This window comes from Cetorhinus maximus, chromosome 3, assembly GCF_964194155.1.
Source record: "Cetorhinus maximus chromosome 3, sCetMax3.hap1.1, whole genome shotgun sequence".
Lineage (NCBI taxonomy): Eukaryota > Metazoa > Chordata > Chondrichthyes > Lamniformes > Cetorhinidae > Cetorhinus > Cetorhinus maximus.
This window is the reverse complement of record NC_135881.1, coordinates 109,840,304-109,867,510: the sequence shown is the minus strand read 5'-3', so window position 1 is coordinate 109,867,510 and position 27,207 is coordinate 109,840,304. Positions and strand designations below refer to the sequence as shown.

At 45.4% G+C, this 27,207-nt stretch overlaps 1 protein-coding gene across 1 annotated transcript in view; it reads left to right on the top strand.

The window, feature by feature from the left end:
* The window catches only part of vwde (von Willebrand factor D and EGF domains), a 379,611-nt gene that overhangs the window by 129,176 nt on the left and 223,228 nt on the right, over positions 1 to 27,207 (top strand). The window contains exons 4-5 of the mRNA XM_078538828.1: positions 12,093 to 12,161; positions 14,000 to 14,232. Of these exons, the coding sequence (XP_078394954.1) occupies positions 12,093 to 12,161; positions 14,000 to 14,232 (302 nt within the window). The remainder of the gene's footprint in view (positions 1 to 12,092; positions 12,162 to 13,999; positions 14,233 to 27,207) is intronic.

Here is a 27,207-nt window from a genome sequence, read left to right as displayed (position 1 = left end):
ATGTGACAGTGTCATATGAAGGGACATGTCAGGGAATTTTTTTTTTCTATTTTTATTATTTTTTTACAGTCGAGCCGATCTCCCTGAGGCAGCACTTAGTCACAGGGAGATGAGTGCGCTCTTTCGGGAATCCCCCCCGCCCGCACAGGGAGTGCATAGTGCTCCCGTGCGGACATCACGCTGGGCGGGTGTTAATTGGCCTGCCCATGTTAAAATGGCGGCGTGCCCCCGATTGGGGGCGCCAATGAGAGGCGCGCCACTGCGTGCCCGCCCTTCAACTCCCCCCCCCCCCCCCCCCCCCCACAACGGGCGGAAAGTCCTGGCCGATGTTTTCCCTAGCTATAACCAGGGAACACAGTCTCAGACTAAGGGGCAAGCCATTTAGGACTAAGATGAGGAGGAACTTTTTCACTCAGAGGGTAGTGAATCTATGGAATTCTTCACCTAAGAGGGCTGTGGAAGCTCAGTCATTGAGTATGTTCAAGACAGTGATTGATAGATTTCTTGATACTAATGACATCAAGGCCAGAACCTTACCTGTATCGGGCGGGGGTGGGCGAGGAACCAATCGCTGCCTGCAATCGGCTGCACGCTGCCATTTTACAAGGGTGGGCCGATTAAGGCCCACCCAGCGTGACACACAGCTGGTAGTGCTCAGCACTACCTGTGCGGGTTGGGGGAGGAGGGAGAGTCAGGGCCTGAGCTCTTTCGCGTGTGTACACAAAACAGCGCAGAAATCTTCCTGAGGCACGGAGCTGCCTCAGGGAGATTAATTAGATATTGAAATTTTTTAATAAAGAGTAAAATTATTTACACATGTCCCCTCATGTGACAGTGTCACATGAGCTGGGACATGTTTGTCAATTTACCAAAATTTATTTATTGATTTTATTAAACCTTCAGGAAACCTCATCCCACCCGTGGATGAGGTTTCCTGAAAAACGCGAAGGCTGCTTGGGCTCTTCGCCTGCCGGCCAACCTTAAGGTGCTGTTAATTATCTAAATTACTTCCCTAATGGCCTTAATAGGCCTTTGGCAGTTCAAAAGATCAAAAGTTGACAGAGCGAAATATCTAAATGACGTGCAATGACGTCGGGAAGCACGCCCGACGTCATCGCACGTCATTTTATGCATCAACATGTCTGACCCGCCCCCTCACGCTGACGTCAAAATTCTAGCCCAAGAGATGGGGATAACGTAGGAAAATGGCGTTAAGGTAGATGATGAGCCATGACCTAGCGGAATGGCGGAGCTGGCTCGAGGGGCTGAATGGCCTACTCCCCATGCTATATTCTTCTGTTCCTATCCCCATTATATCCTTAAATCCTACATTTTGTCAATCTATTTGTGATCCTTTGCATTTTTCAGTGTTAAATGTCATTGAAACCTCTATCACCTAGAAGGACAATGGCAGCAAATGCATGGGAACACCACCATTTGGAATTGGAAAGGGAGTTAGTGAGTCTAGCTGCAAGGAGGATAAGTTATACCTTGCAATGGTACAGTCATAAGCGCCAGGAGAAATTAAGCCCATCGTATGGGGTAGAAATTGGTATGGGTGGTGCCTCTTTTTCAGGCATAAAATGGGTGCACATTATGCCAATTTAACAATTGGACAGCCTGCGCTCCAGCTGCACAAATATTACTCCAACTGATAAAGGCATAGGGATAATTCTTTTAGGTGCCTCAAGTGGTTCAGGTGGATGAAGCTTACACTATGCACTCTCTATCTAATTCTACCAGGTGTTGAATGGCCTAACCAATGGTCATTGAAGCTTTTGTTTTTGGTTTGGTGAGCCTAGTGGGATCAGAATGCCCCTCCTGGGTTGCCAATTAACCTCTGGCTTGCCAGCAGAGCAGTCTATTTGAGACCCTCTGTCTTCCCCCTTCCCAGGTTCTACCTACTAGTTGGCTCAATGTGTATCCTGGTTAATTTCCCACCCTGCCAGATCCTATAAATATCAGCATTTTCTGTTTTTATAACCAAGCAGGGAAGATTGGTGGTTCGCACTTTAGTGGGAATAGAGCCAAAGTATCAGAAAGTGGGTCTCATGGACCAGATGAGCTCGGAGAGGACATGAGGGAAGATAGAAGAGAAACTAGAGAAATATGTGATTTCAACGCTAGGGCAATGGGGTACATTAGAGGTAGTTCCATTGAGAGAGAATAAGGGAGAGAAGTGGCAGAGCTAGCTGATTCACATTTGTGGTTGGAGGTGAGGGTGAAGGGGTTAAAGGAAGGGGTTTAAGAAGATAGTTTGCCACAGAGAAATGATGCCAGGGATTATTTTTGCATTTCAGGATAATCATAAAATATTGCAGTTTATGCAGATGAGAGCAGGACTCAAATAAGCTTTATGTGATCCAGTCAGATCTGTTGGTGAATGGTTAAATCAGTTGTCCACCATATTCATTCAGTTTTGCATCCCTTGGGCTTAAGGGAGTAGAGATATGATGCTATATCTGGGGGAACGGCTGGTTGAGAGAGATAAATGAGTTTCGTGGGGACATTGCCATCAGTGGTGGAGGTGAATGTGTGGTTGTTGCAACAGAAATGTTGTGGTGAATGGAGGGCCAAAAGCTGGATGTTTGGGACATGGTGAGTAAGTTGTAAATTAATTGAACGAGATTTTTTCCTGGGGCGGACAAAGAAGAAAGTTTGGGGATGTGAGTGGAGAATGATTCAAAGATGTGATCAAAGATGGCCTTTTCTGTGATTGATATGTTGGGAGTAGTGAGGTCAGGTGATACAGCAAGTTCAAGCAAGTCAGCCGATAATTGTGAATATACATTGACGAGTTTACCATGGAGGAAGAGATTAAGGGAGGATAAGGGAATACTGAACTCAGAGAAAAGAGAGTGTGATGAGTTGAGATGGAGCTCCAAATTACCCAAGGATGAGAAGTCCCTTGGTATAGAGGCTAAGAGAGGAAGCAGTGAAGCTTTTTCAGTGATAAAAATTTTATTGTACTTGGGTGTGTGGTAGAAAATGAGGATTTTAACTGAAAGATGAGAGGGATGGAACAAGGTGAGATACTGAAATAAGGAGTAAGGGGAGAAGCCAAGTTGTGATTTGGTGATAAGACCAACCGTAATGGTCTTTGCAGGGCAAGTTGTGTAAGGTATAACCAGGTGGGAACCAACCCTCGCGTTTGTTCTTTCAGCACCTGCCACTAACCCAGTCCAGTATCTATGTCCATTAGGACTGCACCAGCTCGATTGATAGTGGTACCAAGTAAGTGGTAGTGGTAACGGGACCCAGGTATAGAAGTCCCGCCCTCATTTCTGACAGATTCCATTTTTGGTAAGGGAAGGGGTTGGGGTGTGACTCACACTTCAGGGAAACCCGAGCTCAGCAGTGCCATTTGAACTCTGTGCTGAGTTTAATCAGACCTCATTTTGGCTGTAGCATGGGCCTTAACCTGCAGTTACAGGTTTTTAAAGTAGTTGTAAATGCTCTTGAAGGGTGGCTAAAGTGTGTAGAACTGCCCAGCTGTGGTCGTCAAGTTTTTGAAATTCCCAGTCCTCTAAAAAACATAGTGGGCAGAATTTTCCATCCCCGTTGGCGTCAGGCATCATGGTGAGTTTGAGTGGACAATAGGGCGGGAAGGCCAAAATCAGTTTCATGATGCCATGAGACCAGTTTGCGATCATTAGTTCCTTCCGTCAGTGACGGGCCACCATTCCTTCCACCGCACAACGGAAACGTCATTTTAATATATCAACATCTAATTATAAGCCCCACTTACCAGAATCATCCCACCACGTCAAATTTACTGCCTACATCAGCGGGAAAACACACCAGCCCAGAACATGTCTTGACAAGTGTGAGGCGCAGAAGTCGGGACTTACCTTTAGGACCTTGCTCTCATTGCGGACCTCCAAGGAGCAGAAGATGCTGGAGCCCTACAGCTACCAAACCCTGGAGGAAACATGCATCGCTTGCTGGGTGGATTTTGATGGACATGACTCTACTGTGAAGCAGCTCACGGAAGGTGAAAGGTCACCATTGATGTCTGGGGTCTGCTTTGGGACATTAGTGTCTTGGCCATGGTCTGCTATGGATGATCATCGAGGGGGTGGAGAGGAAGGTCTTGGTTTAAGTGGGAGGGGAAGATGTGCTGCAGGGGTGGGGGGGTGAGGTTGGAGGGGGAAATAAAGGTGTTGGAGAGGTGAAGTTGTGGGGGAGAGAGTATGGGGGGAGGAATGTGTAATGGGGGAGAATGTGGCAACTGAGCAGGTAGGTGTAAGGGGGGATTAAGGTTTAAAGGAAGGAGTTCAGAGGGGGGATGGTGTTCAGAGGGGGGAAGGAGTTTGGAGGGGGGAAGGAGACCAAGGGGAGGATGGAATTAGGGTGTAAAGGGGAGGGGGCAGATGTCCAGATGAACATGCAAGGGAGGGGTCTGTGAAGTCAATGACTGCCTTTTGGGTAGCAAAATGAAGATGGGCGTAGTAGGAGGGAATGGTGAGAATGAGAGAGAGCAGAGTGAGCTGGTAGGATGGGAGGTGAGAATGCCACAGTAGCGGTAGAAGGGTCGGCAAGGGTGGTTGGTGGGAACTCGGAGGCAGACAAGAACCCGGTGAGGGGTGGTGGTTGGGGGTGGGGTGCGTGGGATGGAGGAGGTCGGGGAGGTCAATGTGGAGCGCGGTGGAGTTCTGGGGAAGATAGGGAACGTGCACGTTAACCTGGACATCCCACAATTAAAAGGGTTCTGGCAGGTAGTTGACGGTGGGGAGTTGGAATGTGATGCCAGTGGGGTCAATAGTAATGGGGCAAAAGACATGGGTGACTAGGGGAGGGGAAAGGAAGGGGGAGCTAAAGGCATACTTCATAACAACCATCTTGTAAAATCAAAAGTGAAAGGAGCCTCGTGTTGGGCGGGCACAGGTGCTGCATGGGAGTGCGATCAGCGGATGGGTGAAGATGCAGCTCAGCTCAGATGAACAACTGAAAGAGAACCCCAGCAGGCAGCGTGGACAGTGAGATGAGTGTGATGGAGGAAGGCTCCATGGGCGTAGGAGAATGGTAGCACGAGGCTCTGCCACACATAAACCTCTCCCTCTAGAATCACTGTGGGCTGACCGCATGCAGCTGAACTGCTAGTGTGGGTGCGGGGGGAATGCAGGAGGAGCACTTGTGAAGCTTGTAAATTAAGCTGAAAGGCACCATTACACATTATTTAGTGAAAGTGAATATATTTCAGATTATTAAGTGACAAAATTTGTTCACCTGTGCAACCATTTGTGATCAGAAATTCTTAACATTTCAAGGCATACCACTTCTGCTAGGTGCTGTTCTGCCATCCGCAGCAGAGGTGGAGACAGCCTGTGGAACGGTTGGTCCTGTTGCCTCTGCTGACTCCGGTGTGGGTCCTCGGGAGAGCCAAGGTCTTGAGGGCCCCAGCTTGCTTTGGCTGTCCTCCTGTGGACCAGCTGCTCCCTCTGCGATGACAGAGGATGAAGTTGAGGGGATCACAGGCAAAGGGGACTCAGAAGGAGAGGACAGCCTCTGAGATTCCTGAGTGGGTGACCCAGGGGTGTCCATCTGCCACTCTTCCTCCCTTCAGGTGCCCGATGGCCCTGGCCTGACTCCTTGAGGGGAAGGAACATCAGGAGGGACATCAAGGTGCCCCATTTCTCTCTCGCGTTGCCACGGCAGAGACCCACCCATTGTTACTGCAATGGAATGCAGGTCTACGTGCATCTCCATGTTCTGCTGGACCAGGGTCTCCATGGCGTCTGCCACCCTTCCCATTGAGACCTCCATATACGCACATGTGGGCACCACTTCATCAGAGAGCAGGCAGACACACTCCTCTGACTTGTGTGCCACTCTGTTGAGGGCTTCCAACAGCTCTGCATGATGTTGTTTCCCCACCCACTTCTGCTGACTCTCCACCATGAGTTGGAAGGCCGAATCCACACTGTGCGATGGTGGTGGAGGGTGTGAATGTTTGTAGATGGGCTGCCAATCAAATGGGCAGCTTTGTCCTTGATGGTGTTGAGCTTCTTGAGTGTTGTTGGAGCTGCACTCATCCAGGCAAGTGGAGAGTATTTCATCACACTTCTGACTTATGCCTTGTAGATCGTGGACAGGCATTGGGGAGTCAGGAGGTGAGTTACTCGCTGTAGAATTTCTAGCCTCTGCACTGCTCTTGTAGCCACAATATTTATATGGCTGGTTTAGTTCAGTTGCTGCTCAGCGATAACCTCCAGGATTTGATAGTGGGGGATTCAGTGATGATAATGCCATTGAATGTCAAAGGGAAATGGTTAGAGACTCACTTGTTGGAGATGGTCATTGCCTGGCACTTGTGTGGCGTGAATGTTACTTGCCATTTACTAGACCAAGCCTGAATGTTGTCCCAGTCTGGCTGCGTTTGGACATGGACTGCTTTAGTAACCGAGGAGTTGCAGATGGTATTGAAATTGTGCAATCATCAACGAATGTCCACATTTCTGATCTTATGATGGAGGGAAGTTCACTGATAAAACCGCTGCAGATGGTTGGGCCTAGGACACTACCCTAAGGAACTTCTGCAGTGGGACTGAGATGATTGACCATCCAACAACCGCAACCATCTTCCTTCATGCTAGATATGACTCCAATTACTAGAGAGTTTTCCCCCTTATTCCAGTTTTGCCAGGGCTCCTTGATGCTACACTCGGTCAAATGCTACATTGATGTCAAGGACAGTGACTCACACCTCATCCCTTAAGTTCAGCATCTTTGTCCATATTTGGACCAAGCCTGTAATGAGGTCAAGAGCTGAGTGGCCCTGGGGGAACCCAAACTGAGCATCTGTAAGCAGGTTATTACTGACCAAATGCTGCTTGATAACACTGTCGATGCCGTCCTCCATTACCTTGCTGATGAGTAGACTGCTAGTTGGTAATTTGCCAGGTTGAATCGGTCTTGCTTCTTGTGGACAGGACAATCCTGGGCAATTTTCCACATTACCGGGTAGATGCCAGTTTTGTAACTGTACTGGAACAGCTTGGCTAGGAGGACAGCTAGTTCAGGGGCACATTACTATTATTACTATTGCCAGAATGTTTCAAGGCGCATTGCCTTTTCAGTATCCAGTGCCTTCAGCCATTTCTTGATATCATAAGGAGTGAATCAAAATGGCTGAAGACTGGGATCTGTGATGCTGGGGACTTCAGGAGGAGGCTGAGATGGATCATCCGCTTGGCACTCCTGGCTGAAGATGGTTGTAAATGCTCCAACCTTGCCTTTTGCACTGATGTGCTGTGCTGCCCCATTTTTGAGGATGGGGATATTTGTGGAGTCTCATCCGTCAGTTAGTTGTTTAATTGTCCACCACCATACACAACTGGATGTGGCAGGACTGCAGAGCTTAGATCTGATCCGCTATCTGTGGGATCTGTCTGTTGCTCCGTCTATTGCATGCTCCTTCCCACGTTCACCAGGTTGACACCTCATTTTTAGGCATGCCTGGTGCTGCTCTTGGCATGCTCACCTGCACTCTTCATTGAACCAGGGGTGATCATCTGGCTTGATGGTAATGGTGGAGTGGGGGATATGCTGGGCCATGAGGTTACAGATTGTGGTTGGATACAATTCTGCTGCTGTTGATGGCTCACAGCACCTCATGGAGGCCCAGTTTTTAGTTGCTAGGTATGTTTAAAACCTATCACAAATAGTACACGATAGAGGGTATCCTCAATATGAAGATGGGAACTTCTCTCCACAAGGACTGTACGTGTCACTCCTATAACTACTGTTATGGACAGATGTCTGTGCGACAGGTAGATTGGTGAGGATGAGTTGAAGTAGGTTTTTCCCTCTTGTTGGTTTCCTTACCGCCTGTTGCAGACCCAGCCTAGCAGCTATGTCCTTTAGGACTCAGCCAGCTTGGTCAGTAAAGGTGCTACGAGCCACTCTGGGTAATGGACATTGAAGATATTCTGTGCACTTGCCACCCTCAGCGCTTCTTCCAAGTGGTGTTCAACATGGTACTCTCTCATCGACTGAGAGGGGTGGGGAGGTGGTAGATGGTAATCAGCAGGAGGTTTCCTTGCCTAAGTTTGACATGATGTCATGTGATTTCATGGCGTTCAGAACCGATGTTGAAGACTCCCAGGGCAACTCCGTCTCTCCTGTATACCGCTGTTTGCCACCTTAGGGATGGTGATAGTGGTGTCTGGGGCATTGTCTGTAAGTACGATTCCGTGAGGATGACTATGTCAGGTTGTTGCTTGACTAGTTTGTGGGGCAGCTCTCCTAATTTTGGTGTTAGTAAGGAGGACTTTGCAGGGTCGAAAGGACCGGGTATGCCTCTGTTGTTTCTGGTGCCTAGGTCAGTGCCAGGTGGTCCATCCGGTTTCATTCCTTTTAGGCTTCATAGCAGTTTGATACAACTGAGTGGCTTGCTCAGCCATTTCCGAGGGCACTAGGAGTCAACCACATTGCTGTTGGTGTGGATTCACGTGTAGGCCAGACTATGTTAGGATGGGAGATTTCCTTCCCTAAAGCACATTAGTGAACCCAGCTGGGTTTTTATGACAATCTACATTGATTTCATGGTTACCATAACTGAGGCTAGCTTTTTTTAACCCCAGATTTATTAATTGAATTTAAATTTAACTTTGGGTTTGAGTCCATGTCCCCAGGGCATTAGCCTGGTCCTCTGGATTACTAGCCTAATGACATGACCACTACTCCACCACCTCCCCTGAAGTCTGTTTATTTTAATATTCGATTAAGTGCTTGAGGTGATTTAAATATTTTGAATGGGCTTTCATGAATCTGAGTATTTTTAAAAAATATATAAAGGCTGTAATAGATATTTAGAAGTTTATTTCATTTCATCTCAACATGGCTCCTGAGGTACATGCATGGTAGATACTGGGTGTGTTGGCATGGAGGGTGTAAGGGAAAAGGGTGATGGGTGAGTTGGCATGTATTGGCGTTAAGTTGACCATGGGGTGGGTGGGGGGCATTGGTCAGCATGGAGGGTATGAGGGTCCATTAGGGGTGGGGAACTTAGGTTGCCATGATTTGATGGATGGGGTATGAGAAATGGGTAGAGGGGTGAGGGGAGCTGTGAGATGTGATGACTATGGGGCCTAATATTTAACAATACTGGAACAAAGTCCTAGTGAACCAAGGTGCACCTTTTAAACACTTGGTACTTGGTAACTCCTGTGGCCGCCTTCAATTTGTGTTGGAGGACCGTCGGCCTGACTCCATCCTGCATCCACATCCGCCATCCATGACTTTCCCCAAAGATTCCAAGATCCTGCCTCTCGGGTGAGTTTCTCCTGAGGTAATTATAACGAGCCGGGAGATTTCCCAATTCCCGCGACCTGGGCCTATCTCTACTCCAGACTCAGACACTTTTTAACTCGATACAAATTCACAAACACCCATGATGGGATTTGAACTCAAGAATTATGAGTCCAGGCCTCTACGTTACTAGTCCAGAAATATAATCATTACACTAATGTAACCCAAGTAAAATATATCCCAATAAGGAAGAAAGATGCTAAGAGGGGGAAAAAGCATCCATGTCTAAGCAAGGAAGTTAAAGATAATTTAAAGGCAAAAAATAAGGCATACCGAATTGCAAAGGTCAATGGCAGGCTGGAAGATTAGGAGACTTTTAAAGATCAACAAAGGGTTACTAACAAAATAATAAAAAGAGCAAAGGTAAATTATGTGAGAAAACTAGCGCAAAATGTAAAAACTGATAGCAAAAGCTTCTACAAGTATATAAAAGGAAAGAGAGTAGCTAAAGTGAATGTTGGTCCCTTGGAAGATGAGACTGGGGAGTTAATAGTGGGGAATGCAAAAATGGCACAGACACTTAATCACTATTTTGTCTCAGTTTTCACAGTGGAGGACACTAGTACCACCCCAATAGTAACAGGTAGTGCAGCGGATATAGAGGAGGAACTTAGAACAATCACCATCACTAGGCAAAAAGTACTGAGCAAACTATTGGGATTAAAGGGTGACAAGTCCCCAGGACCTGATGGCCTACATCCCAGGGTCTTAAAGGAAGTGGCAGGGGAGATAGTGGATGAATTGGCTGTAATATTCCAAAATTCCCTGGATTCTGGAAAAGTTCCAGTGGATTGGAAAAATGGTAATAATATGCCCTTATTCAAAAATCTTGAGGAGGGGAGATGCAGAAAGTAGGAAACTATAGACCAGTTAGTTTAACGTCTGTCGTTGGGAAATTGTTGGAATCCATTATTAAGAAAGTAGTAATGGGGCATTTGGAAAGTCAAAATGCAATCCATCAGAGTCAGCGTAGTTTTATGAAGAGTAAATCGTGTTTGACTAATTTTCTAGAGTCCTTTGAAGATGTGAGAAGCAAAGTAGATAATGGGGATCCTGTAGATGTAGTATATCTGGACTTCCAGAAGGCCTTTGATAAGGTGCCGCACAAAAGATTAATACACAAGATAAGATCACACGGAGTTAGGGATAATATATTAGCCTGGATAGAGGATTGGCTAACCAACAGAAAGCAGAGAGTCGGGATAAATGGGTCTTTTTCTGGATGGCAAGCTGTAACTAGTGGGGTGCCACAGGGTTCGGTCCTTGGGCCCCAACTATTTACAATCTATATTAATGACTTGAATTCAGGGATAGAAGGTACTCTAGCTAAATTTGCAGATGACACCAAAATAGGTGGGAAAGTAAGTTGCAATGAAGAAATAAGAAATTTACAAATGGATACGGACAGGTTAGGTGAATGGGCCAAAATTTGGCAGATGAAGTTTAATGTGGATAAGTGTGAGGTTATCCATTTTGGTTGGAAGAATAAAAAGGCAACTTATTATTTAAATGGAGAGAAACTTAAGAATGCTTCAGTGCAGAAGGATTTGGGTGTCCTCGTGCATGAATCGCTGAAAGCAAGTAAGCAGGTAAAGCAGATAATAAGGAAGGCAAATGGAATTTTGGCATTTATTGCTGAAGGAATAGAGTATAAAAATAGGGAAGTGTTGTTGCAACTGTACAAGGCATTGGTGAGACTGCACCTGGAGTACTGTGCACAGTTTTGGTCCCCTTACTTGAGGAAGGATGTAGTTGCACGGGAGGCAGTTCAGAGGAGGTTCACTAGATTGATTCCAGAGATGCGGGGCGTGTCTTATGAGGAGAGATTGAATGGTTTAGGCTTATACTCGCTGGAGTTTAGAAGGATGAGAGGAGATCTAATTGAGGTATATAAGATGCTAAAGGGGATAGACAAAGTAGACGTGGAGCGGATGTTTCCCCTTGTAGGGCATTCTAGAACGAGAGGCCATAGTTTTATGCTAAGGGGTGGTAGATTTAAATCAGAGATGAGGAGGAATTACTTTTCTCAAAGGATCGTGAATCTGTGGAATTCACTACCTCAGAGTGCAGTGGATGACGGGATGCTGAATAAATTTAAGGAGGAGTTAGACAGATTTTTAATTAGTAATGGGTTGAAAGGTTATGGAAAGAGGGTGGGAAATTGGAGTTGAGGCTGAAATGAGATCTGCCATGATTGTAATGAATGGCGGGGCAGGCTCGAGGGGCTGAATTGCCTACTCCTGTTCCTAGTTCTTATGTTCTTATGATGTGCAGTCATTTAAAAGCAAATGTACAGTGTTAAGTGAAACAAAAAGTTAGTGGGAGTGTTATCTAACAACTTATAAATTCAACAGATTAATATCAAACCCTATAGTTTATATATATTATCCATGACAGAACTCAGTGCTGCACAACATGGAGAAATAATTTACTCGATTCTACTTCAAATCCAATCTGGACAAAAGAAAAATTGGACCCAGTTTTCACTTGGATGATTTGAAATATTAATCAAATTGGCATTAGGGATCATGAAGATGGATTGGCTACTCTTACCCCTGAAAGACAAGTGAATGAACTATAAATTTCCTCATCAGGCTGTGTTGAACTTGATGAAATAGGTAACATTGGGTTGAAGCACCAATTTGCTTTACAGTGTGCTGGGATATTTAATACAACTAGTTGTAAAAGTGGAGAGTAAAACCAGTGTAATTTAACAAAGATAATGACTTAGTTAATTTATTAGAACTTAAAACAACAATATTAATTTCATTCTGTCTCAGTCGTGCCTGAAACAAAAGAACAAAGCAACTGTGGTCCAGAAGAGACTGAAATTGGAAACACTTGTCGAGGTAACTATCTACATAATTCATCTTGTCCTATTAATAATATTTATTCATTCATTATATTTATTCACTCAGAGCTAACATTACTTTAAGGGCCTGGAAGTTAAATTGACTAACCCTGAAAATTCATTGTGGTATAGGCAACACATTAAATTTGTGCTGCCTGTGGTTTAAATGTTTGCTGTGTGCAGCCAGCGCTACCTGTGCTGTTAATTGGCTGCACACATCAGCAGGGAGCCCAATACCGTAAGTAGCTAGTGTTAGTAGCTAACTTTTAAAGGCAGCCTGCACCTTTTAAAGGAGAGGTGCATTGTAGCTGCAAGAAGTGGTGGGAGTTTTTTGAATAGTGAAATATGTATTGCAAAAGATTGAAGAATGGCCGACAATGAGAGAGAATGTGCATCAAGGTTTTCTGACGGACATTTTTTTCAGATTTTAAATTATTTATTTTTCATTTTAAAATTGTTCAGCCCTCTGAGGCAGCTCCCTGCCTTCAGGGTGCTTTCAGTGCACGCTCCCCCACACATTTGCAGACTTTTGCGCTTGCACTCCTCCCACCCATACCCCGGCAGCGCTGAGCATCTCAGGCAACCGTTAATTGGCCAGCCAGTGTGAAATTGTGGCCGGGGACCAATCGCAGGTGGTGGACCATTTCCCAGCCATTCCCAGGCCCACCCACCTCACCTGCCCGACAACCCAAAAATCCTTAATAATCCTTAATAATACTGTGACAGTAAAATTATTTCCTCAGTGTTTATATACTTACTAAACTGTTTTATATTTTCACCAGTTATCTACTTTTGTCTCCATTCCTGATCTCTTTGAGGGTAATTCTAATCATTATTGGGAAAAACAGAGAAAAAGAAGATCAGATGAGATTTAAATCTGGCGGCGAGTGGATCTGCTATCACCTGTCTTTCATCTTGGGATAAAATTTAAAATTAATCCCTCTGAATCTTTGTGATTCTTCTATATTTATTATAGTCTTTTGTTTTCACCTGTTATTTCCTTTTCCCTTCATTCCTAACGTCTTTGATTCCTTGTGATTCCACAGGCACTGGCTGCCCAGCATACATGCTCAAGTTCCTATCCTTTATGACCATAGTGGAGCAGTCAGTGTCAGTAGAATGTTGGATCGTAAGGGGCACAATATCCACATCTACAGTTGTTCAGTGGATGGCTGGAAAGTCATCACGCTAATTCCCTGTACCACCTTACCAGAGACATTGAGGCTAATTTTAGTGCTGCAACTGCTAACCTAACACAGATCAGCTAACTGAGCACAGGCTGGGGATTGAAAAGAGACCTGGCTGATTTGTGCAGCTTAGTTGCTTATTGCTGACATTCATGCCGAAATTATTTCCAGCATCTCTGGGATATGGAGGGAAAAATAATCCTGTGTTCCCATTTCTGATCAGTATGCAGTGACTCTTGCTAGTGCACATGTGTAAATGTAGGCAGGATGATGCGTGACCACAATACCATCATGGTCAAATTGCCTACTGACGTTTGTCATCTGTTGTCACATCTGAAGAATGGAAATATGAACCTTTTGCAAAGTACTTGATGATAGCTGTTGCATATGGAACCATACTTGAAAGCAAAAAGCCAAAGCCACCAAGAGAGTAGAAGAGAGGAAAAGCTGTCCGAAGAAGTAATAATATTAAAACAATCTGAATCCTTCCATGCATTTGTTTGAGTATTACAATGGCCATGGATGTCAAGACCTGAGAAGTTGGAATGGAGTCTCCTAGTGTAATAATTGAACACTGCTCAGTTAGTTAATGTGAGAATATCTGTCATTAAATTTTACAATATTAATGATTTATGCTTTTATTTACCAGCTAAACATCCACCATCTCCAGCTGCTATTGAAGTTGTGGCTGAGTTAGATAATGGCAGTATTTATCTGAAGTGTTCCTTTGAGAGTCCGGTAGTAAACAGTTCTCTTGGATTTATTATCACTTGGTTCCGACTGTCACCTGATGGAACCAAAGAGGAGCTGCGTCAGGAAACATCAGTCCAGACATTTTCCTTTATAGAATTGGATGGCGTAAATCTCAGACTTGGGGACAGGGTATGTTACTTTTTATATTTATAAAAGAATGGATTATGCTTTGAAGCCATTGTGATTATTTTTGGAAATTGAAGCCCTCAAAATGCATAAACAGTTATATCAGGATCATACCCATAGGAATGCTTCCTTTTGGAGTTTGCTGGGTCAGTGGGAAGGCACTTCGCTTCCAAAGGACTGGCAAGCATCTACCCCACTATTGGTACTTCTTGGGTGACTGCCCTGCTCCATGCTGCTTGAAATATTGGCAGCCGATCTATGCATTTCAGATCACACATCTTTTGGGCTCAGTCTACTTTCCCTTATGCCCAGTGAGGCTATCTCCATCATTCTTGAGGCTGGTACATCTCACCTAACATCTCAGCTTCCAGTATTACGTTGGAGTCCTTTAGTAACAGCATTGGGAGTTTTTGTCCCTCTTCCCTCCTACAGTTTCTCCCTCGCGTAAGGGATTGGGAGCAGCTACATCAAAAGACTGAGAAGGAATTCACAACTAAAGTTGGGAGCCAGGTCCTGGCCTTTATCCAAGCTGTTCTGCCAAACTCCTTTTGCAGTTACAACAGGAGTCAGGTGAAATAGCCAAGGGAGTTCAGCCTCATTGCATTTATTGAAACTGCTTTCATTTTTTTAATGGCTTTATTTATGAAACACAAATGAGATTTGTTGATAATCTTGATAATCAAATTTATTTAAAGATTGATGTATTGCTGTGTTCATTGATGCTCTGAGCCACCAAGTTAGAGTGGTGTGTTAGTTAGGGCAATGCACATTCCATGGACTTATGGAACGTAGAAAAATAATTTTTAAATTGGAAGGGAATGTAAGAATCATACAATAAACACTGCCAAAAAGTGGTTCCAGCTAGAAGGTTTCTGTTTCAAGGGTCATGTATTTAATAAATGACATGATTGAACAAGCCAATTCTCTTTGATCTGTTCTTACATATTAAGCAATCAACACATGCTGATAATTTGTATGAGATTTTGAAACCAAGTTTTATAACACAAATAAGCTACCATTAGAAGAAATACAACAAATCAAAAATTGAAAAGAATCAAAATACATCCAAAAACAGAGAGATGTACAAAACTGGCATGTCTCACTCCAAGTCCTCAATATGCAGAATTTCATACTGTTGCTTGAGTACATGCAATCAGAATTACAGCAGTCCATTTTATATGTCTGGCAAAGTTCCTGTTTGGTAATTGTCTTAACATTCTTAGCACAATAAAACAAGAAAAGTATATATGTATGGCAGGAGAAATTGCCAAGCTTTAACTTTGCTTCGGCAAACATCCAATATGTTTTTCCACAAGATGGTGGAAATTGATCTTTCGCAATAGTGCAAAATGGACAATAGCGAATTGGCAGCCCATTTTAAAACCCATCCATTTTCTTTCTCTTGAAGTCAGTGGAAAAGAATATTGAGTGAGGTGAAAAATAGGTTGCTGATTTACTGTTGCTTAATTTGCACTATTACCTAAGAAGAATTTCACCTCCAATCAACATTCCTCCTATTTTTTTTTCAGAGTACATGGGTGATTTCTTTATGTGTGCGGCCCCTTTAATTTTTTTTTGCGCAGCCTGCACACGTAATTAGTGGCCAGACCGAGACTTTCGGGTTACAGTGTGGCATTAGAGAGAACACTGCCTCCAATCTGTTTCTGTTGCACATTTTAGACCTGACACAATGAATTATCTTCAGCCCAAGATGCTAATTTGTGTTTTCAATTTGTTTGTGGAATGTCAGTATCGCTAGCAAGGCCAACATTTGTTTCCCATCTTTAATTGCACAGAGAAGGCAGAGAGAGTGTTCCATTACATTACTGACTCGTGCTTTGTAGATTTTTTTGCATTCTTTCACAGGATGTGGGTGTCGCTGGCAAGGCCATCATTTACTGCCCACCCCTAATTGCCCTTGAGAAAGTGGTGGTGAGCCACTGTAGTCCATGTGGTATAGGTGCACCCACAGTGCTGTTAAGGAGGAAGTTCCAGGACTTTGACTCAGCAGCAGTGAAGGAAAGGCGATATTGTTCTGAGTCAGGATGGTACGTGACTTGGAGGGGAACTTGCAGTTGGCAGTTTTCCCATGCATCTGCCACCCGTGGACTTTTTAGGTGGTAGCGGTCACAGGTATGGGAGGTACTGTTGAAGGAGCTGAATTGCTGCAGTGCATCTTGTAAAAATGGTACACACTGCTGCCACTGTGCATTGGTGGTAGAGGGAGTGAATGTTTAAGGTGGTGGATGGGGTGCCTTGTCCTGGATGGTGTTGAGCTCTTGAGTGTTGTTGGAGGGGCACTCATCTAGGCAAGTGGACAGTATTCCAGCACATTCCTGACTTGTGCCTTGTAGATGATGGGCAGGCTTTTGGGGAGTCAGGGAGTGAGTTACTCGCTACAGAATTCCCAGCCTCAAACCTCCTCTTGTAGCCACGGTATGGCTGGCCCAGTTCAGTTTCTGGTCAATGGTAACCCCCAGGAGGTTGGTGGTGGGGATTCAGTGATGGCAATGCCATTGAATGTCAATGGCTCTGGTTAGATTGTCTCTTGTTGGAGATGTTCATTGTCTGGCACTTGTGTGGTGCAAATGTTACTTGCCACTTATCCACCATTTGTCACTTATCTGAATGTTATCCAGGTCTTGCTGCATATAGACACTGACTGCTTCAGCATCTGAGGAGTTACAAATGGTAATGAACATTGTGTAATCATCAGTGAACATCCCCACTTCTGACCTTATGGTGTAGGGAAGGTCATTGATGAAGCACCTGAAGATGGTTGGGCCTAGGGCATTACCCTGAGGGACTCCTGCAGCGATGCCCTGGGACTGAGATGTTTAACCTCCAGCAACTACATCCATCTTCCTTTGTGCTAAGTATGACTCCAACCAGCGGAGAGTTTTCCCCTGATTCCCATTGACTTCAGTTTTGCTAGGGCTCCTTGATGCCACACTAGGTCAGATGCTGCCTTGATACCAAGGGCAGTCACCCTTAACTGCCCTTGTGTTTACCTCTTTTGTCCATGTTTGGAAAAGCTTGTAATGAGGTCACAAGCTGAGTGCCCCTGGCAGAACCCAAACTAAGCATCAGTAAGTAGGTTATTGCTGAGTACGTGCCACATGATAGCAAAGTCGATGATCCTTCCATCACTTGCTGATGATTGAGAGTAGGCTGATGGGGTGGTAATTGGCTGGGTTGGATTTGTCCTGCTTTTTATGGACAGGACATGCCTGGGCAATTTCCCTAATTGCTGGGTAGATGTCAGTGCTGTATATCTGTTCTGGAACAGTTTGGCTAGGGGCGTGGGTAATTCTGGAGCACAGTATTCAGTGCCTTCAGCTGTTTCTTGATCTCACATGGAGTGAATCGAATCGTCAGTGGCGAGATGTCTCTGGGGAGTCAGGACATGCATTACTTGCTGCAGAATATCCAGCTTCTGACCTCTGACTTGGGGCAGGATCTTCCCCCTGTTGAGGGGGTTGTGCAGGAGCGGGTGCGAGTAGACACGTTGTGCAGTTGGAGGCGCTAACATTTTACGGGGGTGGGCCAATTAAGGCTCGCCCAGCGTGATGCTTGCCCTGACGCACTATGCGCTCCCTGTGCGAGAGGGGGAGTGATTCCCTGAGCCAGGACTGCGCTCTTTCACGCATGTGCCCCGTAGAGCGCAAAGATCTCCCTGAGGCAAAGTGCTGCCTCAGAGAGATCGGCTCAGATTTCAAACATTGAATAATGGTGAGAAAAAAAATTACTGACATGTCCCCTCATGTGCCACTGTCACATGAGCTGGGACATGTCAATTTCTTTTATTTAGACATTTCATACAAATTTTAATACCCTAATGAAACCTCATCCCGCCTGTGGATGAGGTTTCATGTTTTTTTCAGAAGCTCGCCTGGGCTCCCGGCCTGCTCGCCAACCTTAAGGTTGGACGGGTAGGTCCATTGATTACCTCAATTGCTTTATTAATGGCCTTAAGTGGCCGTTGACAGGTCGGCGGGTGCGCAGCCGACTCGGCTCCGTAGCCGCCAACCTGACAATGTAAGTGACGCGGGGTGACGTCGGGATGCCTGCCCGATATTACCCCACTTCATTTTACATGTCGGCGAGTGGCTCCACCCCCCCGCTCGCTGACCAAGAGATGCAGCCCTTGCTGTTGTGGCCAGAATATTTATGTGGTTAGCTTAGTTAGGCTTCTGGTAAATAATGACCCTCCAGAGTTGTGATGGTAGGAGATTCAGCAATGGTAATGCCATTGAATGTCAAGGGAGATGGCTAGATTCTCTCATTTTGGAATTGGTAATTACCTAGCGCTTGTGTGGTTTTTTCAACCAATTAGTGACAAACCCAACGAGAGGAGATGCAATTCTAGACCTAGTCTTGAGAAATGAAGAAGGGCAAGTGGGTGAAGTGACAGTTGGCGACCATATCGAGGACAGTGATCACAATTCAGTTAGATTTAGCATTACCATGGAAAAGGACAGGAATAAAAGTCTTGAACTGGGGGAAGGCAAATTTTGCAGAAATGAGAAGGGACTTGGCTGAGGTGGATGGAACAGCACTGCTGGAGGATAAAACAGTGGAAAACCAGTGGGAAGCACTAAAAAGCGAGATCCTAATTGTACAAAGTAGACATATCCCCTACAAAAATAAGAGTGGTACTGCCAAATCTGGACCTCCCTGGTTGTCTAGAGGAATACAGGGGAAGATCAAACAGAAAAAGCAAGCGCACGATAGGCACAAAGAACTAAGCACTGCAAATAGCCTAGACGAATATAGGAAGTGCAGGGACGAAGTAAAAAAGGAAATAAGGAAATCAAAGAGAGGGCATGAGAAAAGATTAGCAAGTAAAGTTAAAGATAACCCAAAGATGTTTTACCAATACATTAATGCTAAAAGGTTAGTTAAGGAAAAAGTGGGACCTATCAGAGATGAAGATAGAAACTTGTGTGTAGATGCAGAGGCTGTGGGAAGGGTTTTGAATGAATATTTTGGCTCTGTGTTTACAAAGGAATGGGAGGATGTAGATATAGTAGTCCAGGAGGAACACTGCAATATATTGGACGGGATAGGCATAAAGAGAGAGGAAGTACTGGAAGGGTTGAAATCCTTGAAAGTTGATAAGTCACCAGGGCCAGATGGATTGTTTCCGAGGCTGCTGAAGGAAGTCAGGGAGGAGATAGCAGATGCTCTGAGGATGATTTTCCAATCCTTACTAGATACAGGGGAGGTACCAGAGGACTAGAGAAATGCAAACGTAGTTCCATTGTTTAAAAAGGGATCAAAGGAAATGCCAAACAATTACAGGCCAGTTATACATCGGTGATGAGCAAATTAGTAGAATCAATCCTGAGAGATAGGATTAACTGTTATGTGGAAATGCATGGAGTAGTCAGGGATGGTCAGCATGGATTTGTCAAAGGAAGGTCTTGCCTCACAAATTTGATTGAATTCTTTGAGGAATTGACAAGAAGAGTTGATGAAGGTAGTGCACTGGATGTTCTGTACATGGATTTTAGCAAGGCATTTGACAAGGTCCCACATGGCAGATTGATCAGGAAAGTAAAAGCCCATGGGATTCAGGGTAATGTGGCAAACTGGATAAAAGGTTGGCTTTGTAACAGGAAACAAAGGGTAATAATGGTCGATGGATGCCCTTGCGAATGGAAAGTTGTCTCAAGTGGTGTTCCACAGGGCTCGGTGTTGGGACCCTTGCTGTTTGTGTTATATATTAATGATTTGGATGTGAACGTGGGGGGCACGATTGGGAAATTTGCAGATGACACAAAGATTGGCCGAGTAGTGGATAGTGTAGAGGATAGCCATAATCTCCAAAACGATATAGATGGGTTGGTGGAGTGGGCGGTAAAGTGGCAGATGGATTTTAACATAGAGAAGTGTGAGGTCATACATTTAGGGAGGTCAAACAGTTACAGGGATTACAAAATAAATGGGAATATACTAAGAGGGGTAGATGAAATGAGAGATCTCAGCGTACAAGTACACAGGTCCCTGAAGGCAGCAGTTCAAGTAGACAAGGTTGTAAAGAAGACATATGGAATGCTCTCCTTCATTGGCAGAGGTATAGAATATAAAAGTAAGGATATAATGTTGGAATTATATAAAACACTGGTGAGGCCACAACTGGAGTATTGTGTGCAGTTCTGGTCACCACATTACAGGAAGGACGTAATAGCTCTGGAGAGAGTGCAGAGGAGGTTTAGAAGAATGTTGCCAGGGTTAGAAAAGTATTGCTACGAGGAGAGATTGGATAGGTTGGGGTTATTTTCCTTAGAACAAAGAAGGCTGAGAGGTGACTTGATTGAGGTGTACAAAATTATGAGGGGAATAGATAGAGTGGGCAGGATAAATTTGTTTCCCTTGGTGGAGAATTCTAGAACCAGGGGATATAGATTCAAGATAAGTGGCAGAAGGTGCAGGGGGGACATGAGGAAGAACTTTTTTATGTAGAGGGCAGTGGATGTCTGGAATTCGCTGCCCAAGTTGGTGGTAGAGGCAGAAACTCTAAACTCTTTTAAAAAGTACCTGGATCTGCACCTTAAGTGCTGTTAGCTGCAGGGCTATGGGCCGGGTGCAGGAAGGTGGGATTAGAAAGGGCACCTGGGTGTCCTCAGGCTGGCATGGACAAGATGGGCCGAATGGCTTCCTTCTGTGCTGTAGCTTTTCTATGGTTCTAAGTGTTACTTGCCACTTTTCAGCCCAAGTTTGACTATCAGCCCAAGCCTGTTCCATGTCTTGCTGCATGCGGACATGGACTGCTTCATTACCTGAGGAATTGCAAGTACAACTAAAGACTCTGCAATCTTCAGCAAGATCCCTACCTCCGACCTTAGGATGGTAGAAAGATTATTATTAAAGCAGATGAAGATTTTTGGGCCCAGGACACTGCCCTGAGAAATTACTTGAGTGATGTCCTGGTACTGAGATGATTGACCCCCAACAACCACAACCGTCATTCCTTATGCTCACTATGACTCCAGCTAGTGTAAAGATTTCCCCCGTATCTCATTGACTTCAATTTTACCTGGGTTCCTTGATGCCACAATTCTTGATGACAAGGACCCTCAGCTCAACTTTAGAATTTAGTTCCTTATTCCCTTGGTGGAAACCAAACTGATCATTTATGTGCAGGTTATTGGTGAGTAAATGCCATTTGATAGTACTGTTGACATCACTTTGCTAACATTTGAGAGTAGAATAATGAACAGTGATTGGTGGATAAAAACAAAAAACTGCGGATGCTGGAAATCCAAAACAAAAACAGAATTACCTGGAAAAACTCAGCAGGTCTGGCAGCATTGGCGGAGAAGAAAAGAGTTGACATTTCGAGTCCTCATGACCCTTCAACAGAACTGAGTAATATTAGGAGAGGGGTGAAATATAAGCTGGTTTAAGGTGGGGCGTGGGGGGAAAGAAGTTGGAGGGGGTGGGTGGTTGTAGGGACAAGCAAGCAGTGATAGGAGCAGATAATCAAAAGATGTCACAGACAAATGGAACAAAGAGGTGTTGAAGGTTGTGATATTATCTAAATGAATGTGCTAATTAAGAATGGATGGCAGGACACTCAAGGTACAGCTCTAGTGGAGGTGGGGTGGAAAGACTAACAGGGCATTAAAGGTATAGATTTAAAAATAATGTAAATAGGTGGGAAAAGAATAATCTATATAAATTATTGGAAAAAACAAAAGGGAGGGGGAAGAAACGGAAAGGGGGTGGGGATGGAGGAGGGAGTTCAAGATCTAAAGTTGTTGAATTCAATATTCAGTCCGGAAGACTGTAAAGTGCCTAGTCGGAAGATGAGGTGCTGTTCCTCCAGTTTGCGTTGGGCTTCACTGGAACAATGCAGCAAGCCAAGGACAGACATGTGGGCAAGAGAGCAGGGTGGAGTGTTAAAATGGCAAGCGACAGGGAAGTTTGGGTCTTTCTTGCGGGCAGTGGCAGGTGTTCTGCAAAGCGGTCGCCCAGTTTGCGTTTGGTCTCTCCAATGTAGAGGAGACTGCATTGGGAGCAACGAATGCAGTAGACTAAGTTAGGGGAAATGCAAGTGAAATGCTGCTTCACTTGAAAGGAGTGTTTGGGCCCTTGGACGGTGAGGAGAGAGGAAGTGAAGGGGCAGGTGTTGCATCTTTTGCATGGGCATGGGGAGGTGCCATAGGTGGGGATTGAGGAGTAGGGGGTGATGGAGGAGTGGACCAGGGTGTCCCGGAGGGAATGATCCCTACGGAATGCCGCCGGTGGGGTGAAGGGAAGATGTGTTTGGTGGTGGCATCATGCTGGAGTTGGCGAAAATGGCGGAGGATGATCCTTTGAATGCGGAGGCTGATGGGGTGATAAGTGAGGACAAGGGGGACCCTATCATGTTTCTGGGAGGGAGGAGAAGGCGTGAGGGCGGATGCGCGGGAGATGGGCCGGACACGGTTGAGGGCCCTGTCAACGACCGTGGGTGGAAAACCTCAGTTAAGGAAGAAGGAGGACATGTTAGAGGAGCTGTTTTTGAAGGTAGCATCATCAGAACAGATGCAACGGAGGCGAAGGAACTGAGAGAATGTGATGGAGTCCTTACAGGAAGCGGGGTGTGAGGAGCTGTTGTCGAGGTAGCTGTGGGAGTCGGTAGGCTTATAATGGATATTGGTGGACAGTCTATCACCAGAAATTGAGACAGAGGTCAAGGAAGGGAAGGGAAGTGTCAGAGATGGACCATGTGAAAATGATGGAGGGGTGGAGATTGGAAGCAAAATTAATAAAATTTTTCCAGGTCCCGACGAGAGCACGAAGCAGCACCGAAGTAATCATCGATGTACCGGAGAAAGAGTTGTGGGAGGGGGCTGGAGTAGGACTGGAACAAGGAATGTTCCACATATCCCATAAAGAGACAGGCATAGCTGGGGCCCATGCAGGTACCCATAGCCACACCTTTTATTTGGAGGAAGTGAGAGGAGTTAAAGGAGAAATTGTTCAGTGTGAGAACAAGTTCAGCCAGACGGAGGAGAGTGGTGGTGGATGGGGATTGTTGGGGCCTCTGTTCAAGGAAGAAGCTAAGGGCCCTCAGACCATCCTGGTGGGGGATAGAGGTGTAGGGGGATTGGACGTCCATGGTGAAGAGGAAGCGGTTGGGGCCAGGGAACTGGAAATTGTTGATGTGATGTAAGGTGTCAGAGGAATCACGGATGTAGGTGGGAATGGACTGGACAAGGGGAGAGAGAAGAGAGTCAAGATAACGAGAAATGAGTTCCGTGGGGCAGGAACAGGCTGACACGATCGGTCTGCCGGGACAGTGCTGTTTGTGGATTTTGGGTAGGAGGTAGAAGCACCGAGGTTGGGCGACTATCAGGTTGGAAGCTGTGGGAGGAAGATCTCCAGAGGAGATGAGGTCAGTGACAGTCCTGGAAACAATGGCTTGATGTTCAGTGGTGGGGTCATGGTCCAGGGGGAGAGGTAGGAGAAAGTGTCTGTGAGTCGACGCTCAGCCTCCGCAAGGTAGAGGTCAGTGCGCCAGACAACAACAGCACCACCCTTGTCAGAGGGTTTGATGACAATGTTGGGGTTGGACCTGAGAGAACGGAGTGCAGTAAGTTCAGAGAGAGACAGATTAGAATGGGTGAGAGGAGCAGAGAAATTGAGACGACTAATGTCACGCCGACAGTTCTCAATGAAAAGATCAAGAGAAGGTAAGAATCCAGAAGGAGGGGTCAGGTGGAGGGAGAATATTGGAGGTGGGTAAAAGGATCCGTTGAACGGGGAGAGGACTCCTGCCCAAAGAAGTGAGCACGGAGACGAAGACGGCGGAAGAAGAATTCAGCATCGTGCCGAGCCCGAAATTCATTGAGATGAGGGCGTCAGGGTATGAAACTAAGTCCTTTGCTGAGCACTGAACGTTCAGCGTCGGAGCGGGGAAGGTCAGGGTGTATAGTGAATACACGGCCGGGGCTGGGATTGGAAGATGGGGTGGGGACGGAGGGACAGGCAGGGGTGAAGGGTCCTAGATGGGTGTTGGTGTCGATGAGTTGTTGGAGCTTGCGTTCCTTAGCACTTGAAAGAAAGACAAAAAGTTGCTTGTTGAGGCGTCGGATGAGACGAAGAATTAAATGAAACTGGGGGCATGCGCAGCTTTGAAAAAGGGTGCGGCGGTGCTGCTGGAGGGAGAGGTCGAGTATGATTGGTGGAATTGGATTTGTCCTGTTTGTGGGCAGGAGATACCTGAGCATTTTTCGACATCTATACCAGTGTTGTGCTATATTGGAATAGCTTGGCTAGCGGCACATCCCGTTCTGGAACATAAGTCTCCAGCACCACAGCTGGGATGTTCTAAGGAGCCTTATACTTCGTTGTATCCAATGCAGTCAGCTGTTTCTTGATATCAAGCGGAGTCAATCATATTGGCTGAAGAATGGCGCCTGTAATGGTGCGGACCTCAAGAAGCACCGAAGATTGATCTTGCACTTATTGCTTCTGGCTGAAGTTGTTTGCAAACACTTCGACCTTGTCTTTTTTGCAGACATGTTGGGCTCCACCATTATTGAAGTTGAAGAAGTTCATAGAGACTGCTCCTCCTGTTATTTGTTTAGTTGTCATTCACAACCTGATGTGGCATGATTGCAGAGCTTTGATCTGATCCATTGGTTGATTGTTTAGCTTTATATGTAGCATGCTGCTTCTGCTGTTTAGCATGCATGTAGTCCTGTGTTGCAGCTTCACCAGGTTGGTACCTCATTTTTAGTAATGCCTGGAGCTGCTCCCTGCATGTTCTCCTGCGCTCTTCATTGAACCAGGGTTGTATCTCAGGCTAGAGGGTAACAGCAGAGTGAGGGGTATGCCAGGCTATGAGCTTACAGATTACACAAATGCATCTTCCATGGCCATCAGGTCCTGGAGTTGGACTTGAACCTGGAGCTTCTGGCTCAGAGGTAGAAACACTGTCCACTGTGCCACAAGACCTCACTCTAATGGTGTCACACTTGGATATGGACATTGAAGTCCCACACCCAGAGTACATTCTATGCTCTTGTTTTTGTCAGTGCTTCTTTCAAGAGATATTCAGCACGGAGCACTGATTCATCAGTTGATGGAAGCCGATAGGTGGTAATCAGCAGGAGGTTCCCTTGTCCATATTTGACCTGATATCATGAGACTTTATGGGTCTTATACCAATGTTAAGGATTCTCTGGACACCTCTCCCCCCCCCACCCCCCCCCACCCCCTCTCCATCTGTATATCACTGTGCTGCCATCTCTGATGGTTCTGTCCTGCTGGTGGGGGGCAGGATATGGCCAAGGATGGTGATGGAGGAGTCAGGGACATTGTTGATGGATATGATTCTTTGAGAATGACTGTCAAGGTGTTGCTTGATTAGTTTGTGGGGCAATCTTCCGATCCTGGCACAATTCCCCAGATTTTAGTGAGGAGGACTTTGCAGGGTCTTTTGGGCTGGGTGTGCTTTTATCATGTCTGTTACCTAGGTCGATGTTGGATGACTTTTATTCTTATTAGACTTTTTTGTAGAGATTTAATACAACTGAGTGGCTTGATAGGTCATTTTTGGGCATAGTTAAGAGTTAACCACATTGCTGTGGGCCTGGAGTCACGTATAGGCCAGGCGGCAAGGACAGCAGATTTCATTCCTGAACAGACATTAGTGAACCACATGGGTTTCATGGTAGCTTTATGGTCAGCATTACTGATACTAGTTTTTTATGCCAGATTTATTTTAATGAACTGAATTTAAATTAGTCGCTTGGTGGTACAGGACTTGAATATTATTGAAAAAAGAGACATGCTGTCAAAGCTTTTCGTCTTGCACTCATCAGGACAGATTCACAAGAACACCAAATCTCAAAGGGAACCACAACTTAAACTGCATGAGAAGAGAGTGCTGATTGGTTGACAGGTGAAATCTGATTGGTAGAAGCGTTGCTATGAGGAATGCAGCAGGGAGCACTTAACTGCCAAGGTTTTATTTAAATTCAAACCAGGTAGGTCGACTCTGATTGGTCAAGGCATTGCCATGAACCAGGGAATGCCTGCCCCCAAGCTTTTGTTTAGCTGAGAAAGGCACAATGTATGGGCATGTTTTTTCTTTGTGCAAAGGACAAGGCTCTGTGTGTGTGAATATATGCATCTTCTAGCACACGTATGTGAGCCACACTACAAGAGGGACTGATAATCTTAAATTGGTTGTTAGTGTAATTCTTAGCACACTCAGGATTGTTTAGTAAATGCTGCCCAACTGCAGAATTACATCGAATGTTGGACACTACGGACAGAATTTTTCTCTTGTCGAACTGCAGCGTTCAGTGCTGCCGGGGTGGGGGCGGGAGGAACATAAGCGCGGAAGTGTATGCATGCATGGAGGTTTGCACAATAAAAGCTCCCTGAGACACAGCTGCCTCAGGGAGCTGAAGAATTTTGAAAATAAAAAATAAACAATTTTAAAATGTTAATAACATGTCCTCTCATGTGACTCTGTCACATGAGCAGGGACATGTTAGAAATTAGTTTGAATTTAAAAAAATTTTTTTTTTAATCAGTGATCGAAACCTCATCCCACCCGTGGATGAGGTTTCGCAAAAAACCCAAAGGCCGCTTACACCTGCTCAGCCTTTTGTAAGGTTGGACGGGCAGCGAAAAATTCAGTTCAATTATTTTATCAATGGACTTAACAGCCCTCTTAATTGTTAGCGGACGTGCCAACCGAAATATCGCGTGAGCGTGCGATGATGTCGGGACGCATGCCCAACATTGTGCGTCATTTTACGCTCGTCTGGGTCGGGCGTGCGTCCACCTGATGAGCGTAATATTCTGCCCTATACTCTGAATTTTGAAACACAGGCTGATTGAGTATGTTCAGTACTTTGCCTGTTGCAAACAGCCGAAGGGACGTGCTGTTTGATGCAGTCCACCAGTAATGGAACATCCCAGCAAAAGCTTGGCAGTTAATTGTTCCCTGGCACATTCTCCATGGCA